At 46.6% G+C, this 18,325-nt stretch overlaps 1 protein-coding gene across 1 annotated transcript in view; it reads right to left on the reverse strand.

Moving 5' to 3' along the window:
• The window catches only part of LOC135809324 (uncharacterized), a 34,621-nt gene that overhangs the window by 3,811 nt on the left and 12,485 nt on the right, over nucleotides 1-18,325 (reverse strand). The window contains exons 6-19 of the mRNA XM_065322656.1: nucleotides 17,778-17,870; nucleotides 15,516-15,718; nucleotides 14,305-14,708; nucleotides 11,300-11,381; nucleotides 10,442-10,599; nucleotides 8,896-9,422; nucleotides 7,385-7,449; nucleotides 6,653-6,801; nucleotides 6,431-6,492; nucleotides 4,134-4,257; nucleotides 3,209-3,438; nucleotides 2,867-2,922; nucleotides 1,440-1,496; nucleotides 453-525 (exon numbers count right to left, since the gene is read on the reverse strand). Of these exons, the coding sequence (XP_065178728.1) occupies nucleotides 453-525; nucleotides 1,440-1,496; nucleotides 2,867-2,922; nucleotides 3,209-3,438; nucleotides 4,134-4,257; nucleotides 6,431-6,492; nucleotides 6,653-6,801; nucleotides 7,385-7,449; nucleotides 8,896-9,422; nucleotides 10,442-10,599; nucleotides 11,300-11,381; nucleotides 14,305-14,708; nucleotides 15,516-15,718; nucleotides 17,778-17,870 (2,283 nt within the window). The remainder of the gene's footprint in view (nucleotides 1-452; nucleotides 526-1,439; nucleotides 1,497-2,866; nucleotides 2,923-3,208; nucleotides 3,439-4,133; nucleotides 4,258-6,430; nucleotides 6,493-6,652; nucleotides 6,802-7,384; nucleotides 7,450-8,895; nucleotides 9,423-10,441; nucleotides 10,600-11,299; nucleotides 11,382-14,304; nucleotides 14,709-15,515; nucleotides 15,719-17,777; nucleotides 17,871-18,325) is intronic.

Genomic DNA, 18,325 nt, shown 5'->3' on the forward strand with positions numbered 1-18,325 from the left:
AACAACAATACTGCCGTGTACGTAACGTGCATGTCTGGCAATTAGTTGTATCAGCATACAGTAATATGAATGCAACGTTGAACTGTGATGCACTGGTGGCACCGTGAAGTAAGAACGTCTTAATATTTTCTTGTTGCCCTTCCCCTGTGAACGTCATGTGCATGTACTTGCATCGATGACACCCTGGAACTGCTACTGCATGACACCCTGGAACTGCTACTGCATGACACCCTGGAACTGCTACTGCATGACACCCTGGAACTGCTACTGCATGACACCCTGGAACTGCTACTGCATGACACCCTGGAACTGCTACTGCATGACACCCTGGAACTGCTACTGCATAACACCCTGGAACTGCTACTGCATAACACCCTGGAACTGCTACTGCATGACACCCTGGAACTGCTACTGCATGACACCCTGGAACTGCTACTGCAGAACTAGCTTACCAGACGTCAGTTGCTGACGAATACATGCCATCTCGCAATGCCTCTGGTGGCAGCCAGCGTAGTGGGAGAGCCCCTAGCCAGCCATGCCCGGTGGTGCATTCAATCATTGCCAGGTAGCACACACACAGCATGGACAAACGATAATCGATACGCACAATGTCAAGCCCAACAGCTGCATTGACAGCTCTGCTGCACACGTATGCGTTGCCGACATGCATGTTTGTTTGCACATGCGTGCGCGTGTGTCCACGCCAAGCGTGCACGTGTGTGCGTGTGTTCATATGTGTGCTTGTGTGTCTGTGTGTCTCCATGTCTGTGTCTGTGTGTGACATGTCAGTACCTTTATAGCATACACACATACACATGATCACACGTACACACGGGTGCTTAATGGCTAGATAGCTTGCCAGCTACTGGCCACTAATTGCCCGAACGGCGTAGCCACGGGGCATGTATCAGAGCCTGTGTTGATTGTGCACACGCCCGAAGGCGGGCTGTGCAGCATGTGTTGCACCCACCAGGGGATTTGTAGCATTTCAGTGGCTGCAATGCCCGGAAGGAGAGGCCCAAAAATGGAGATGTGCGGCGGCATGCTATGGTGTTGTGCTGTTCTAGCTATAGCAAAGCAGCAGGATGTAGCTGGTGTTGTGCTGTTCTAGCTATAGCAAAGCAGCAGGGTGTAGCTGGTGTTGTGCTGTTCTAGCTATAGCAAAGCAGCAGGGTGTAGCGGAATATCCAGAAGCGGCATGGATGTGCTGGCATGCCCCAAGCTTCAGTTCTCGTCATTCTGATCCAGAAATGCTCGTGAATGCAGTGGCTTCTGCACCGAGCAGATCAGGCAACATCACATAATATGCACGCATGCATGCGCACAAGCACACATAATTACGCATGCACACATGCACACATAATTACGCATGCACACAAGCATCCATATTACGCATGCGCACAAGCACACATAATTCCGCATGCATGCATATTGCTTACCTCGACCAACCTTGCGATAATAGTCGTTGGAGTAGATGTCACGGGACAAACCGAAGTCTGATGTAGGAAAGGACACAAAACCAGTAGACAACGCAGGCTGATATTGAGTCCTTGACACACACATACACACACACATACACACATACACACACATACACACACATACACACACATACACACATACATTAGTGAACACTATAATACACTAGTCACATGCCGCCACTCCTGAATGCCGGATGCATGGATGCATGGATGCATGGGCTTCACACATCGCCAACGAACGGTCCAGGCTGAAAAACCACTAGAAGGGAGTGAAATCCAGACAAAGGAGCCAATGACAAACAGGTGAATATCGCCAGCAGCAAAAACAAATGCAATGCATTTCCTATGAGCAACAGCCAAGATAAGCCAGTTTAAAACAGATAGAAGCATCCATATTAGCATGCCTTTCTGTGCATGAATGTTCTACAGATTACAAGCCACTTTCCCGAAGTAACCTTCAGTTGGAACTGAGGGCTTGTCAGTCGATAAAGACTGCAATCTTTATCCTAAAGGGGAAGTTAAGCCTAAAATCAATTTTTCACAAATTGTAGCCTTCGGGGTGCTGAGTCGAATGGTCTTGGTCCGAGGAAGCTGAGGCGCTCCCTTCCTCCTTTATTCCCAATCGAACTCGCCACTTCCACTGAAACTGGGTGACTGTACCCTACAAGATGGGGATTTGTATGCAAAATGTCACTAAAAGCGCCATTTCGTTTTTTTAAAGCACGGATAAACGCGATTGGCCTATAATTATGTTGTAGTCTTTTGGACACTGGGGCGACTGTTTTTGGTCCGAGAAGGCTGCGATGCAGCGTTCGGACCTTATTCCCAATCAAACATGGTTGAATAAGCAGCCACGTGCTCGTGCGTATCCCGGCCACCTGGTCAGTGGTCACCGTGCCTGCAATGCAGGCTACAACTTTCACACCAAGGTTCAAATCAAAGGTTCAACTCGTGTGACAGGAACGCGCCGAAACAGGCTGTAAGTTGTACCCTGTAGGAACAGTGACCAGGTGACTGGTGTACACCCCTTTAACCATGTCAATCATGCAGTTGGGCAGAGTGACGTCTTGGTGTGACGATAGGACCACTAACAAAAAGGACCAAGGAACTACAAGTTCCGCTAAGTTGTAACGTCCACTAACACCGCCAGATACTTGACAATCAGCGCATGCGATAACGTTACAGCGTAACTTGTAGTTCCTTGGTCCTTTTTTTCCTATAAATTAATCCGTGGCTCTCCATCCGAGTCTAACAAACAGATATGTTCAATGACTTACACGATCTCCCCCCCCCCCCCCCCCCCCTCAGTATTCTATGCACTGCGTGTTCTACACATTTCCATGTGCTCTCCCAAAGCGGCCAGAGCAATACATGCGTGAACTCACCAGACAGCTTCAACGTCAAATCAGCAGAAAGCATGCAGTTCCTAGCAGAAATGTCCCTGCACGTGGCAAGCAAACACAACAGAATAAAACACAGTCTATCCACAATTCCAGGTTTCTTTGGCTCGGATAGTGAAGTGTTGGAATTGTGCATGCTGGCTCAGTATCTATAACATCGACACACACATTCGGGCATTATCCTCCACACAATACATCATCAATGTCTAGGACATGTATTCTGGACCAGTTCATGCGCTACAGGGCTCCCCAAGCATGTCATACGCTAACACTGATCTATCAATGCAGGAATTAACAACAGCAAACGAAAATGGCAACAGCATATACCTGTGTACGAAACGTTTCTCAACGAGATGCTGGATAGCTTGTGCTAGCTGCTCAGCCCAGGTCATAAACTGCTCCTCTGAGGGCAGAGCATTGGGGAGTCCAGCGTTAGGAGTGTCCGCTCCACTCTTTATAGTGCCGACTGTAGTTGGAACACCGCTATCACTGTCTATACCATCAGAGGACAGACCATGCACCACTGGTCCTGCGTTCATGAAGCCACTCGACTTTGCCTGCTCAGCCAGCAGATAATGGAACACATAGATACATGTATGTGTGCACACAGACACGTACACACACACATACATACACACACACACACACACACGGCACACACACGGCACAACAACTCCGTGACATGTGCAGCAAACAGATGCATGCACACACACATACACATGGGCACACAAACGGTACACTCAATTACGCGGTGTTGTCGTGGTACATTCTTTCTGCCTCACCATTTCTAAACTCATACACACAGCTTAGCAAACACAACAAGAACATTTCCAAGTGATACCCCCGTTCCAAGTGCTTGCATAGTAGGAAGAGTACATAACTCCCACGCGTTTGCGTTTGCATCTCCACATAAAACTCCGTCGTGAGCCGTTTTCAGCATTCCGTCATTTTTCACTTGACTGCACCCAAAATTGCATCGGGCACAGTCCACCTCATATCTCGTATGCATACAGAGAGTCAGGACAATAACCTATCACTAGTATCAGCAGTTCCACGGTCTTGTGAGTTATGAACTCTTGCCATTCAGTAGGAACTCATCCAGGTGGAGTGCGTATGGCCGGGTTGCAGAGTATGGCCGAGTAACTATGGTGCACGAACATAGCAGACAGACTGATCTTTTTTTAAGGCCAGAAAATACATGGGTATAAGACAGCTCTGCAACACAAGGATCAATCTGGGCATCGAGACACACCTTCTTTCGAACGGAGCGCAAGTAGTTCTTCAGATCACCACACTCCATGTACTCCATAGCAACTTTCGGTGCGTTCTCCGACACAATGCCCCGCAGCTGGACGATGTAGGGACAGTCAAATTTCCTGGGCCAGAGACAATGTACAGATAAAGCAAACTCCAGTGACTACAGTTACTTGCACAGAAACGATGCTGTAGATTTAAAACACTCACTAGTTACTGGATACGATTATGAAACGGCATTTTCATCCTGTTGCTTGCAGCAGTATCTACAATGCATGTCGACTTAGGGAATTCCCCACCTTTGGACTCTTGCAGCTGTGCTGGAGGTGTTCCAACGCAGGAACACGGCCCGCTACGCTATGCGATCTTCCAATATGAAGCAGGTCTCCGAAGACCTTCCATGTGTGTGAACACTTGCCAAGCGGCGAGTAGTGTCTTTTGTTGCACATGTTTTCCATGCTGCCAACTATGAAAGCATTCTCTAATCTCTAAAACCAAGTAAAAACAATCTCCGAAATTCTTAGGTGTTGTGTCTAGGCATATTGTGAGCATAGGCAAGAGTGGCCTGACAAACTTCACTAGAAGGAATACTCACAGCAGAGTGGAAGATCAGAGTTTCTGCAAGCAATGATTGCTAAGCCGCCGATAGCCGATTTTTATGGCATCAGCTAAGCCACCGCACACAACTGTCATCGTTTCAGCACAACTGACACATGAACATGCAGCATGCACGTACCACCACCCTTGCAGCATTGGCCTCAGAACAAGCACAAGATGGCAAACGGTCCAATGAAGTTAGAGGGATTGGGAGGTTGGGTTGCTGGAAACCTGATGTTGAAAACTGCACAGACTGCCAAGAACATCGGGTGGAACTAGGTACAGATGAACGTCAGGCGAAATAGCACGTCATAGTAAATTCGAGATCAGCGGGAAGAAGATGACGACGTCCACTAATTTAGGATCTGTGCACACGAATCTGCTGTGTGTGTTACTCTGTGTGTCAGCTATGACATCATCGCCTGTGGTGCCATGCCTAGCATGTACGTCTGAACCATCCTGCAAAGTTTGAATGACGTAGGTTGAGCGATCGCTCCACGAAACATACTTTTTGAAATTCTCTTCATAGTATATCTTCCACCATTGAAATTTCGAATTTCTTCGAATTTTTTGCTGAGAGGGGTGGCTTGCAACCTCGATATGGCTTGTTCCAGGCATGCTTTGGAGCCATCGCCTGTTGAAGTAGTGGCGGGGATCTGCCCTGCAACTGCTACAACAAAAAATGATTCGATCTGAGAAAGGGTGAGACCGCGAATCTCGGTTGAATATTGAGTATTTCAAGCCTTTTCACGACGAAGATGGAGTTCTTTTTGGAGATGGACATCGCGGCAAAGGACATGGTGTCCGACTTCTGGCGTCTGGTGAAGCCAGGGATCATTTGTCCGGTCAGGTCGGCAGCCTAACCGTCGGTAAGCTTGTGTTTGGATCCCGTTCTGCTCGATGTGGTAGATCACAAACAATTTGATATCGCACAAATCGTGCGACGCCGGGTATTATATATTCAGAAAATCCCAAAGTGTCTCTGTGTGACCGTCCTATGCCACGAGAAACTCAAATCAGGCTCCTATGTCCTCTGCCTTCATGATTGAATGTCCACTTCGTTTGAACAACGAACACAACAATCGAGGACGGCTTTGCAATGAAAAATACAGCTATACTGGAGCTGAAAAAAAGAAGAAAAAACGTGCTCAGGATGAGACTCGAGTACACGCATACTCTCCCAGCAGGTGAAACGCAATTTTTTGTGAAAAATGCGCGTCGCCGACTGACCAGTAATTTCGCCTGACGCGTGTGCACGTGAAGGCACTCAGACCAACCACCAACATAAATCTCTACTTGACAGGGTAATTAGGAAACATGGATGCAGTGAATGGGATTTTCGGTCTTTGACCACTTTCCTGGTGGGCTGATCTACTCATCTCCCACCGTTTTAGGACCTGCATCTGCGCCTTTGATCTTTGCAGGGTGATGGCGTTCCTAAGGATGCACCTTAGATCTTTGCAGGGTGATGGCGTTCCTAAGGATGCACCTTAGATCTTTGCAGGGTGGTGGCGTTCCTAAGGATACACCTTAGATCTTTGCAGGGTGGTGGCGTTCCTAAGGATGCACCTTAGATCTTTGCAGGGTGGTGGCGTTCCTAAGGATGCACCGTAGATCTTTGCAGGGTGGTGGCGTTCCTACGGATGCTGAGAACTCAGTCCAACTGAGTCTCAAACGAACCGTGATTTTTTGACTTACTTCATTACTGAGGCCTCCTGCAGAAAGAGGTTCTTCTCGTAGGCTCCCTCAGCCTTCAGTGTCTGTGACAGTGACAAAGACCAGTACATACACATTAGGTTATTCCCCACAAAAAGGCACAAGGACACCTTTCAGAAACATATGCGAGCACTCGTAACAGTATAATATTGCTAGAACTGTAAAATGCTATTGCAATTCTAGGTTCGTCAAGACGGATATTACCTTGACTGCCACTATTTGACTAGAAACAGGTCCAGCTGAACCTTTCTGGTACATAATTCCCTTGTAGACAATGCCAAAAGCTCCTTCACCAAGCATGTCGTGCAGCTCTAGCTGATCTTCATCCAGCTCCCAGTCATCGGGAACATACTCTGGACATGGGCCAACACAACACATATCACCTTCATTCAAATCCTTTTCAGTGCCAGATACATGAACGCACAACTGTACAGTCCTTTTAGTAGAGACACAGTCAATCACCTGAGCTTGGGGGGGGGGGGGGGGGAGGCTGCAATCCTACTTCTAGACAATAGTCCTATCTCAACTACTTCAACCACAGGGGAAGCAACAGCCATCCAGGCTGAATGAAGGTGGTAACTTGACAGACCGTGAGGCCAAGTCCAGGCGCCGCATAAGGTACACTACCCAAAAGCATGCCATCATTACTACTGTGAAGCTGCATGATGCTAACAACAGAACTAGCCTACAGTACAGCCTGATACCGTGATGCTGTGTGGGGACGATCAGGTCTCAGCTCTACGCTGCACTAATTGTGACGGTAAGTCCTCAGCCCTACGCTGCACTTATCATGCTAGTTACAGTACTGTGGCCCGGCCAAAACAGCAAAACGCGCATACACCAAGACCACGTACACATGACGTACACATGACGTACACATGACGTACACATGACGTACACATGACTACACAACATAACGCACTACAACATCCTTACCAACCAATGTGTAGTCAGTACCAGCAATGATTTCAAGACGGTTCATCTCTTCTTTCAAGAGCGTCCTGTATGAAGCCATGAATAGTGACACATGCAGCTTAATTAAAGAGGTTTGTTCTAAGCATGCAGCATATGACTAGTGTAGTGGTTACTGGAAAACCGGAAAGTTCAACGACCAAAAAGTATAACGTTTTGTAATTTTGGCATGATAACGTGCAGAAAGTTTAACGATGGCTACCTGGCCACCCATCTGTGTGCGCAACTTTACCAGACATCTAAAACCGGGTTCGCGATAGCGTTGATTCAAATAAAGGAAAAAAAATTGGTATCTTATATTATACTGATGTTGTTCAGTCCTGGCAACTGTCTCCATTCCACACATACAACAAGATTTGTTCAGTCCTGGCAACTGTCTCCATTCCACACATACAACAAGATTTGTTCAGTCCTGGCAACTGTCTCCATTCCACACATACAACAAGATTTGTTCAGTCCGGGCAACTGTCTCCATTCCACACATACAACAAGATTTGTTCAGTCCTGGCAACTGTCTCCATTCCACACATACAACAAGATTTGTTCAGTCCTGGCAACTGTCTCCATTCCACACATACAACAAGATTTGTTCAGTCCGGGCAACTGTCTCCATTCCACACATACAACAAGATTTGTTCAGTCCTGGCAACTGTCTCCATTCCACACATACAACAAGATTTGTTCAGTCCTGGCAACTGTCTCCATTCCACACATACAACAAGATTTGTTCAGTCCTGGCAACTGTCTCCATTCCACACATACAACAAGATTTGTTCAGTCCTGGCAACTGTCTCCATTCCACACATACAACAAGATTTGTTCAGTCCGGGCAACTGTCTCCATTCCACACATACAACAAGATTTGTTCAGTCCTGGCAACTGTCTCCATTCCACACATACAACAAGATTTGTTCAGTCCTGGCAACTGTCTCCATTCCACACATACAACAAGATTTGTTCAGTCCTGGCAACTGTCTCCATTCCACACATACAACAAGATTTGTTCAGTCCTGGCAACTGTCTCCATTCCACACATACAACAAGATTTGTTCAGTCCTGGCAACTGTCTCCATTCCACACATACAACAAGATTTGTTCAGTCCTGGCAACTGTCTCCATTCCACACATACAACAAGATTTGTTCAGTCCTGGCAACTGTCTCCATTCCACACATACAATACGCCAAGCAAATGTGTACATTCGAGCAAATCCACCACACTTTTCACAAAGCAGTGCAACAACATGTGGTTCTGGAGTCCAAACTGAGTTTTCATGCACATGGCCGCAATAAAACAGGTCCTTCTCTCACTGAATACGGAATAACTAGGTCTGCTTTGCTGCAATGAGCTCATCACAGGCAGAGAATCCTTTTAAGTCTCCATAGCATGAGCAGCATAGCAGACACAGTAATACATGGACTGGAAGGGGATGCATTGCTCATTTTCAAGCACTAGATCAGTATTCCAAGCACTTACGTCTTCTTCCGTTGCCGAAGCCATAATCCAATTGTGACCAGTAACACAAATATAACTGACACTGGAATTAACACCGCCGACAGGATAATCGTTGTGCTGTTATCACCGGCTTTCCGATTGTTGCTATTGCTGGCATTGGCGGCGCACAAACTAAGTACGGTCCCCGGTGGTAGCAGAGGTTCACACATGGTCCGAATCTCAGGGTCAGCACATAGTATTTCGGGCTCGGGTGCAGTCCATGCCAATGCACGGCGTGCTGCAGCATTGTTACTGTTTCCTTCACACTCCAGGGAATTGCACGCCTCAATGGTGAGCGTACTGCCGCTTGCAAGTACAAAGCACCATTCCTCTTCCAGGGCTGGCAGTACACACTGTGCTATGTCCACAGGGCAGCGTACACTGCAGAGAAATTCTCGCCGTCTTGGGTTGCAGGTCCGTTGACCACAACCGCATCCCAGTGCTGCCATGCGTGCCTCAAATTCTCGCGCGCACAGTAAGTTTCTCAGGAAAATCGGCAATCCAGGTGCCTGCCAAAGAGATCAAAGTGAAAAATCACATCCGTAGCTAACCAAGGGTCTCTACTGTAATGTCCATGCTCATAACACAGTAACACGCATGCACACATATACACACGCACACATGCATACACCCCCACACACACACACGCACACGCACACACACACACACACACACACACACACACACACACACACACACACACTGGTAGCCTCTGTGTGTGTGTGTGTGGGTGTATGTGTGTACAGAAAATTACAGAGCCAGTATAATGAGGGTCCCCGGGCCAAAGGTCTCTTGTTCTCTGTCTGCTGCAATTGCTGGAAAAGCACAGCATCTTCAATGATACTGGTTGAAGTACAGGAGTTAGAAAAGGTAATCATTAAACTGACTGCATAGGTTGATTTTTGACGCATTAATGAGTTCCCATCAAGTGAGCATGTCTTGCCCAGCAGATCCCATGGTTGCACCATGCCGGCAAAGCAATCGACTAAGTTATGTACATGTTGTTCACACGTCATGCCCAATCATGCATAACGGTGACCACACCAAACAGTGGCAATGTGCACAGGGTTATAGCCGGGGGCAGCCCCTCCCCCCTCCTACTCTGATGTCGCACGCCTTACTTTGATAGCGTACTAGTACCACCCTTCTCATTTAGGGATTTTCATGTTTTTCAGTTCACACAGTGAAAATGCGGCCACAAATCGATCGCTCCGGGTGCTCTGTGCACCCGTATGTTGCATTTTATGTGACAAGGCAGTGGAACTTGGGAAACATGGGTCAACTGTTTGCCTCCCCCCCCCCCCCCCCCCACACACACACAAGTTGTTTCCAACTGTCGTGGACTTGGAAATCCAGTCGGAGGTCAAGCGGCCCCAGAGCGCTGGCCATGCAGCCGTGAGTATCACAGCACTGTCAGCAGTCGTTCAGCTCGACGCTTCATCGTCTGCAGCGAGTTCTGTACGCCGGCCCGGGTCATTCAACCGGATTTCCATGCCCACGACAGTAGCTAAAACCCTGATGTACATACCGCAGAAAAAATCAATTGGTAGCGGTCAACAGCTGATGGCTCCTGGCCAAGGAGACTCAAGTTCTGATTCCAAGCCAGTTGAGATGCTAGACCGATACCAGAACGAGTATCAGGTGCATTGAGGATTAGTGGCTGGTGGTAGCGGGCAGCGGCTGGTACTGCAACAAACGTGCACACAGAAACATTCCAACACTGCAATGTGAGTGTGTGAGTGTGTGAGTGTGTGAGTGTGTGAGTGTGTGAGTGTGAGTGCATATTAGCTTGTAGCACAGTTTTTAAATCAGTCACATGATATTAGTAACACGTCGTCGGCGGTTTAACACGCCTGATATCCGACAAATCGGTAAATACTAGAGTATGACATCCGTAGTCCCGGTTACACGCAGCAGCAGCTCTATGCCACAGGAGCCTGCCAACCTCTAGCCCAGAATTGCAGATCAGCGACAGCAGTGTCCAGCATTGCCGATCAAGCCTCTATCCCTACCACTGCCACCGCCACTGCCGCCGCCACCGTCACCACTGCGGCCGTCCACACTACCACCACCGCCGCTGTCCACACTACCACCACCGCCACCACATTCACATTCACTACCAAGCCATCGCCAGCGAGTACATGGGTACGGTTTCCGAACATGCGCAAACCCTCCATAACCCGCTCTGTTTTACAAGGTGGTGGGTGGTGGTGGGGGCTACTGCAGATAGGATAGTGCTATTTGAGCACCACGGAAAAGTGTGTCACATATAATATGCTCTTATGCTTGTGTGAAGGCTACATGCAAAACAACAAACCGAGCGAAACGTTTGCGTCACGTCAAAAATAACGAGCAGCTTAACCTCTCTAATCAGCAAACAACTCACCCGTTGCTGGTTGGGTCCAGGTGAGACGCGGGGGTACCAAGTACCAATCACCGTATTCACCACCTCCTATTGTCACCACCACCTGAAGCAGACAAGCAACAGTTTGATATAGACACGACATAGGAGATTCCAGCAACGGTGTTCTTTACTTGCTGGTATCACCAACACACAGCTTTCCAGTAACAGCTTCCCACTAAGAACTTTCCACTAAGAACTTTCCACTAAGAACTTTCCACTACAAACTTTCCACTACGAACTTTCCACTAAGAACTTTCCACTAAGAACTTTCCACTAAGAACTTTCCACTAAGAACTTTCCACGAAGAACTTTTCACTAACAGCTTTCCACTAACAGCTTTCCGTCAACAGCTTTCCACTAACAGCTTTCCACTAACAGCTTTCCACTAACAGCTTTCCACTAACAGCTTTCCGTCAACAGCTTTCCGTCAACAGCTTTCTGTCAACAGCTTTCCGTCAACAGCTTTCCATCAACAGCTTTCGGCTAACAAAAAAAAGAAAAAGAAAAAAAGAGGAAGTAAAGGCCGTATCATCTAAATACATGATAGCATGTTAGCACGGTGTGCAATTCTGAGTATTGGTATGGCTTATTTTGTGGCGCACAACTGCTTTTAAAACGTATATTCTCTACTTCATACGCGCCACCGAATTTGTCTCTTCATCTTGTTCATGTCCCACGACACTGATGTGATGACTGATAATACTTCCTCCGGAAACCAAAACTTTGTGACTTTTTTCACTACTTTTCGCTGCTGTTATTTCGCTCTCTCTCTGCTTCTATCAGCCTGAAACACTGACATGACATTTTGGAATCGTAGGAAAGCACGATTCATATTTTGGAGAGCCGACAGTCGTCGCAGAGCAAGGGTTTTCACGCTGCAAACAAAGCAAAGCGAACATGTTTTTCATTTTTCGTCCACCAGGCCCAATGGGAAGAAAAGCACTGCGCTCACCTCTCGTCGTGGCTATTTTTAGTTCAGAGCTCGACAGAGCAGGACAATGGCGCCGAGGAGCAAGAAGAGTGGAAAATGAATAGCAACAGCAGCTAGCATTTCGAAGTCTTCGCCATCCTCGAAACGCCTGTCTGCATGCGAACAGGTCGTCAAGATGTCAAAACTCAAAACGCAGAGATGTGACAATCGTCACTTCGCGCAGCAGAGCAAGATGAACAAGTTCAAAATAAAAGTCGTTCAGCCACTGCAGAGCCCAGACCTCAACGTGAATGACCTTGCCTTTTCCAGCAGCCTCGACGATGTGTCCTTGGTCGCAAAGGAGAAGGCGAGATCTGATCGCGGCAGTCCAGAAGTGCTGGTACGCCTTTGATATCCCTCAGAGGAAATTTGAAATGTTTGGCGTTGCCTGTGTTTGCTGTTCCGTGGCAACAGAGAGCGGAGGCGGTAATGAGTACCAGCGTTGCAGCGCTACCGTGGTCTCCGCCGAGATGTTGGAGAAGGCATTCAGGTAACAGCGAAGACGATCAGAGACGCAGAGAAGCTTCTCCATGACATACGACGTCGCGTCGATCGACCTGCCACTTGGAACAGTGTCAGCGGTGAGAAGTCGAGCAATGGCGACCCAGACTGAGACTCTACTCCCACTAATCGATCCTGTAGATATTGTAGATATGTCGATTGAATGTGTTGAAGTGTTTCTCTTCCAAAAGAACACTTTTGTTGAGCACAGTAACTCCTTGAAAATTCATGTCAAAAAGTCACGAAGTTTTTGTTTCCGGAGGAAGTAGTAGCAGGAAAGATACACGGCCACCCAGAATAAATTCGTTGTTTCGGGTCACCCGACCGACCGCAATTTTTCACCCGACCGCAAAATGTTTTTGTTTTTAGTGTGCATGTACTATTGTATGCCGTGTACATGACTGTGTACACACGCGATCCTAATGATCCCAACCCCACGCACGAAAACAGCAAGGACCAAGAAGTGCTTAGGAAAGATCTCGGGCATGCCGGCACAGGCTTAAAACATTCTTCCCATCTCAATTTCGCTTCCACAGAGCATTGTTCAGAGCAACCACGGACGAAATAGAAGATGCTCTAACAATGCCAGAGATGTGCGCATCCGTGTTGGACGGGACACAACCAGTTTCGGCCGACGGTAGGGCCTTTCGCGTCCAAAACTCCCAGATCATAATATGTGATTTTAATATGTGAAAATTAAAATAAAACCTGACCGACCGACCCTGGTACGGATGAGTGAAGTGACCCGAAACAACGACTTAGTTCTGGGTGGCCTAATGTCAATAACGGGCCATCCGTAAATATAGGTATTTATTTAGAAACAAAAACTAGTTGATATGTACTTGGATATTCGATATACACAATCTATTCTACATGATTGTATGCAAATGGCAGAAACCAAAACAAAAATAAGTGAAAATTAAAATTAAACCTGACCGACCGGCCCTGGTACGGATGAGTGAAGTGACCCGAAACAACAAATTAATTCTGGGTGGCCTAATGTCCATAAGGGGCCATAGATAGGGGAGGGGGTTGAGGGCCTGTTAAAAAAATCGATGTACAGTTTTTTTTGTATGTGTGGGCACGTCCAGAAAGAAAAGAGAAAAAAACATCGATACCATGTACCGTTTGTATATGTTCGTTTCTCAGGAAGGGGGCGAGGGGGTTGAAGAGAAATGACTAGTTTCCGTTTCTAAATATTATATCGAATTTACGGATGGCCCCTAATCATGCTTCTTTCCCACACCTCTCACACCCACAACTGCCCAAACCCAAGTGCCGGATCGGCTGCGAACAGCCGCATTGCAAAGACGAATTGTGCATGGCACAGGACATGTGCTACCGGAAATGGCAACACATTATCCAAAGAAGCATCTATTACACCATATTTAAATGCACCTATTTGCAATTTGCCATATTTTAATAGTAGATGTAACATTGGCACTGAGCCAATATGTACAAAAAAACAACACTTGACCAGCATAGGAAGAAAAGCTTGTTGATGAGCAACACATACCTGTACGTAATACAGAGTCGCTGGTTGAAGGCCTCGAAACACTCTGGACGCCTCGACCGGTCGGATTTGAGGATTTAGGAAATAGGACTTCTCGTAACTGTCTGCCGTATATATCGCTTGCCCACTCGTAGGCGTACTCAGGGAAGCATTACACAGCACTAGTCCAAAGCTACCGTTCGGCTGATTCTCCATACATTGGTCAGCTGCGGCAGCCGAGCGCTGGAAGTCGTTGAATGAGGCAGGCGCTTTGACTAGCCGGAACTCGAGTCCATAGAATGTTTCGTCCACGTTGCAGCCAACTAAACCAAGCTCCCAGGTTATGTTCAAGGTGGACTCACTCGACCTACTGGGTGTTGCCGGCAGGTAAGTGCTGCTGGCTCTCACATGCGATAGGATAGGAACGACTGAGCAACAACGACACCCAGAACAGTTGCAGTTACAGTTGCACTTACAGTTTCAAGTGGAACCGTGACCGAAGATAAATGTACAGCAGGGAGAAATGATTATAATTCTTAACTGCAGCACCGTTAGTTTCGACAAAACAGACAAGCCTTGAAGAATAGCAATATGATCCCATGTTGCCAGGTCACAAACAATGAATTTGTAAACAGTGTCGTACAGGGAAAAGAAGCCAAAGTGATTTACTTAAAATTAACAGTTACACATGCTTCTCTACTATTGCAGCCTTTTGCAGGCCATCTTTGGGGTTTCCCCCTTTCCAGGTAAGTTCAAGATTCTAGTGAATTTCAATACCATTGACTCGAAGTTTTCATGATTTTTCACTTTTTTGAGGTGGAAAGAATTACTGTTTTTTCGCTTTTGCTCAAAACAAACAAGCAAATTCATACAAGCTGTGACATTTTGTGATTGCTTTAGTTCGGAATGAGGACCACACCTTTGCTATACAAAGTGTAGAGCTTTAACAAGTTGTGGTCTGGAGATCACCGAATTACGAGTAAGATTGTCGAGAACGGAAGTGCATACGGAAACTTTCGGTGGAGATTTTCGGTAACTTCGGTACAGGTAATTTTTACCTAAAATAAAACGCACCGAAAACATACGTACATGCATGCCGATTGCAGTACGGAAATCTGGTTTACCGAAATGTTTGCATTACCGAACCACTGATTTTCGGAAACATCAAAAGTATTACACCACCGAAAATTCCCAGTTTAACAGTACTTCGAAGTAGAACTTAGGAAACAGCATACCATTCTGAACATCAAGCTGGTTGAATCCGACGTTTGAGCGGTACAGGTCATATATTTGTCCCGACGTCTCATCGTAAAATAAACTTGATAACCAGAAGCCCACACAGGCACAGGAACCCAACACAAGCCGAACGTCAACTTGCTGAACTTGGATAGTCCCAACCTGCGATCCGCGGCCAACAGTCACGAAATATATATTCCATCTAAAGTAGAAAGCAGAAAACCAACAAACAGATAGAAATAAGGTCCCAGTCACGTTCAACATGTAAAACCTGGGTCGGGAATCTTAGAAAAGGCGACATCCACGAGCATGTGTGTACGCGTACTTGCATGCGAGCATGCTTGTGTGTGTGTGCGTACGTGCGTGCGTGCGTGTGTGTGTGTGTGTAACAGGTGTACTTATGCTAAGACATGCATACAGTAGTGTACTCACTAGATTCCGTATTTCCCGCTTCTTTGCCACGGTGATTATTCAGAATCGCCTATCAGGGTTGGCTGCGGACAGCCATATTGCATTGCATTATTCTTTAAACGGGTAATATCAATACATTTCAATGGAATAGGAATAGGAAGGTACTGATCCACAACAACAAAAAACAAGACTGCCAACAGCAGCTACAGAAATTAATACTAAACTGAAAGTGATAAGATACCATACGTGTAATTCTATTAGTAAGGCAAACACAAGGGTGGGTGGGTGGGTGGGCCCTTGCAATGCAAGACAAAAAAGAGACCGATTCAAACCAGGGAGTAGTAAAATACAGGGAGGTGACACGCCACTAATCGTGATTTTTGATGGGTGCCTCGCGCTTGTTTTTTTTCTTTCGCAAAAAAAGATGATCTGCTGAATCAATCTTGAGTATTTGTCGAAGAACTAATTCCGTGAAAAGGTCTATCCATCTCATGGAACAGCATTTGTTTTGCTCTTGTGATACATCTGTGTCATCGTCATATGGAAAGGTACCACCCTTCCGAAATTCGTCCCGATCGACGGTATGGAGCAATAGAACGAAGGTGATTTCCTTGAGAACAACACGATCGGCACTAATTTCTCCTCAGTTGTGACCAACCAGTACTTCTCTACCTTCTTTGTGATGATGAGCATTTCATATTATGGTATGCTAGAGATTCGGGAGTTCACTTTTCGGAATGAAATGTTCCTAAGTTTGTCAAGGATTGAAATGCGGGCTACGTCGTCGTAAACAGCTTGTATCGACACAGGAAAAATCAACGGCACGCAGGGATATCTCCCAAAGTGATACCACTCTTGCTGGACTTCTATCCTGACATAGTGGTAGTTTGGTCGACTACCAAACTTTGTGAAGGCAGACAATTGTTGGAAATTCTCAGCGCTGAGTTTCTACGGGCTGCAGTTGGAGTCTCTTTGGCGGTAGGTATTTTACTACTCGCTGATCGAGAGAATCCTGATCCGCGCGCGTGTCTACACACTTCAGTACCCATAGTACCCCAATCTCACCCGCCGGGTGAAAACGGTGCTGAGGCAATCGTCAAACTGGCCGTACATGCTCGTGTCACCTCCCTGTATTTTACTACTCCCTGATTCAAACTGCGCAAGCGCTTTTCAGCGCTTGCGCGACCTTCCATGTCATTACCATGACACCAGCATAACATTCAAAAATAAATAATTAGAAAAACACAAAAAAACACACATCGCAGATGTTCGTCATTCTTGCAATATGGCTGTCCGCAGCCAACCCTGCACTAGTTATGGCCGATGTGAGTTGTGAGAAGAATACTTATGCTAAGACATTCACACAGTACTGTACAGGTGGAGATCGGCTATAGGGTTGGCGGTCATAACAACATACCGGTTATAGTATTATCAGCTTCAAAATAGCAAAATGATCTTTTTCACTCAAACTAAACCGGTCATAAGAGTAATCGGTTATAGCAATATATCGCCTGTTGTGATCACAGTCTCACTTCAAAAGGAAAGGACTATTTAGCCAGACCAGCTAGCATGTGTACAGCGCGAGCCAGCGGAACACCAAACAGGAACTAAGTAGACAGTATGATTTGGTGGTTTCCATGGCTGCACTTGAGCCAGTGCATTGCGCTGTGCCACGACTTTGTCAATGCATCTCAACTGATGATGCAATCACCGGTACTAATCATAATTATAACATCTACTTTAAAGACATGAAACTAGGGAAACTGATGGAACTGAAAATGCTGAATGATCCACTGTGCAACTAGAACGAGGAAATTTACAGAAGTTCACAAGTAAGTACAAACTCCTACCCCAGATAATCGTCACCACACTGCAGAAAGTCAGTCGATGCGGATGGGTCCACTGTAAACACACTTTGGTTCAAACTATCCATATCGTGCACTCTGCAGACAGACGCACAAGAGCACCCCAGCAGTTTGATATCACAATTCATTCAGGAAAAGAGGGGCTCCATCCTTCAAAAATAAACTATAGACCGAAAACAACGTGAAACCTACAGCTAACGTTTCGGATCTTCAACACCAGATGTCGGGACTCCGAAACCTGAAGTGATTCTATAATCATGTCTCAATCTCCTTCACTACCACGGTCTTACACTGCAAAGGTAAATATAATAATATCTCCAAGTTTTCACCCTTGAGTCTTCATCAGGGAGTATAATGAATGTGAAGCTACAGTGCTGGCAACTGAAATCTGACCCCCTCGCCGCCCGCGCCCCGCGCCGGCGGCGAGGGGGTCGGATTTCAGTTGCCAGCACTGTAGGTCCGCTGCCGAAATATACTTGTAAGAAGGACAACTTTAAAAAGTACGAGAAAACAACACTGTATTTTCTCGTACT

The sequence above is a fragment of the Sycon ciliatum genome, chromosome 2 (genome assembly GCF_964019385.1).
Source record: "Sycon ciliatum chromosome 2, ocSycCili1.1, whole genome shotgun sequence".
NCBI classification, from domain to species: domain Eukaryota; kingdom Metazoa; phylum Porifera; class Calcarea; order Leucosolenida; family Sycettidae; genus Sycon; species Sycon ciliatum.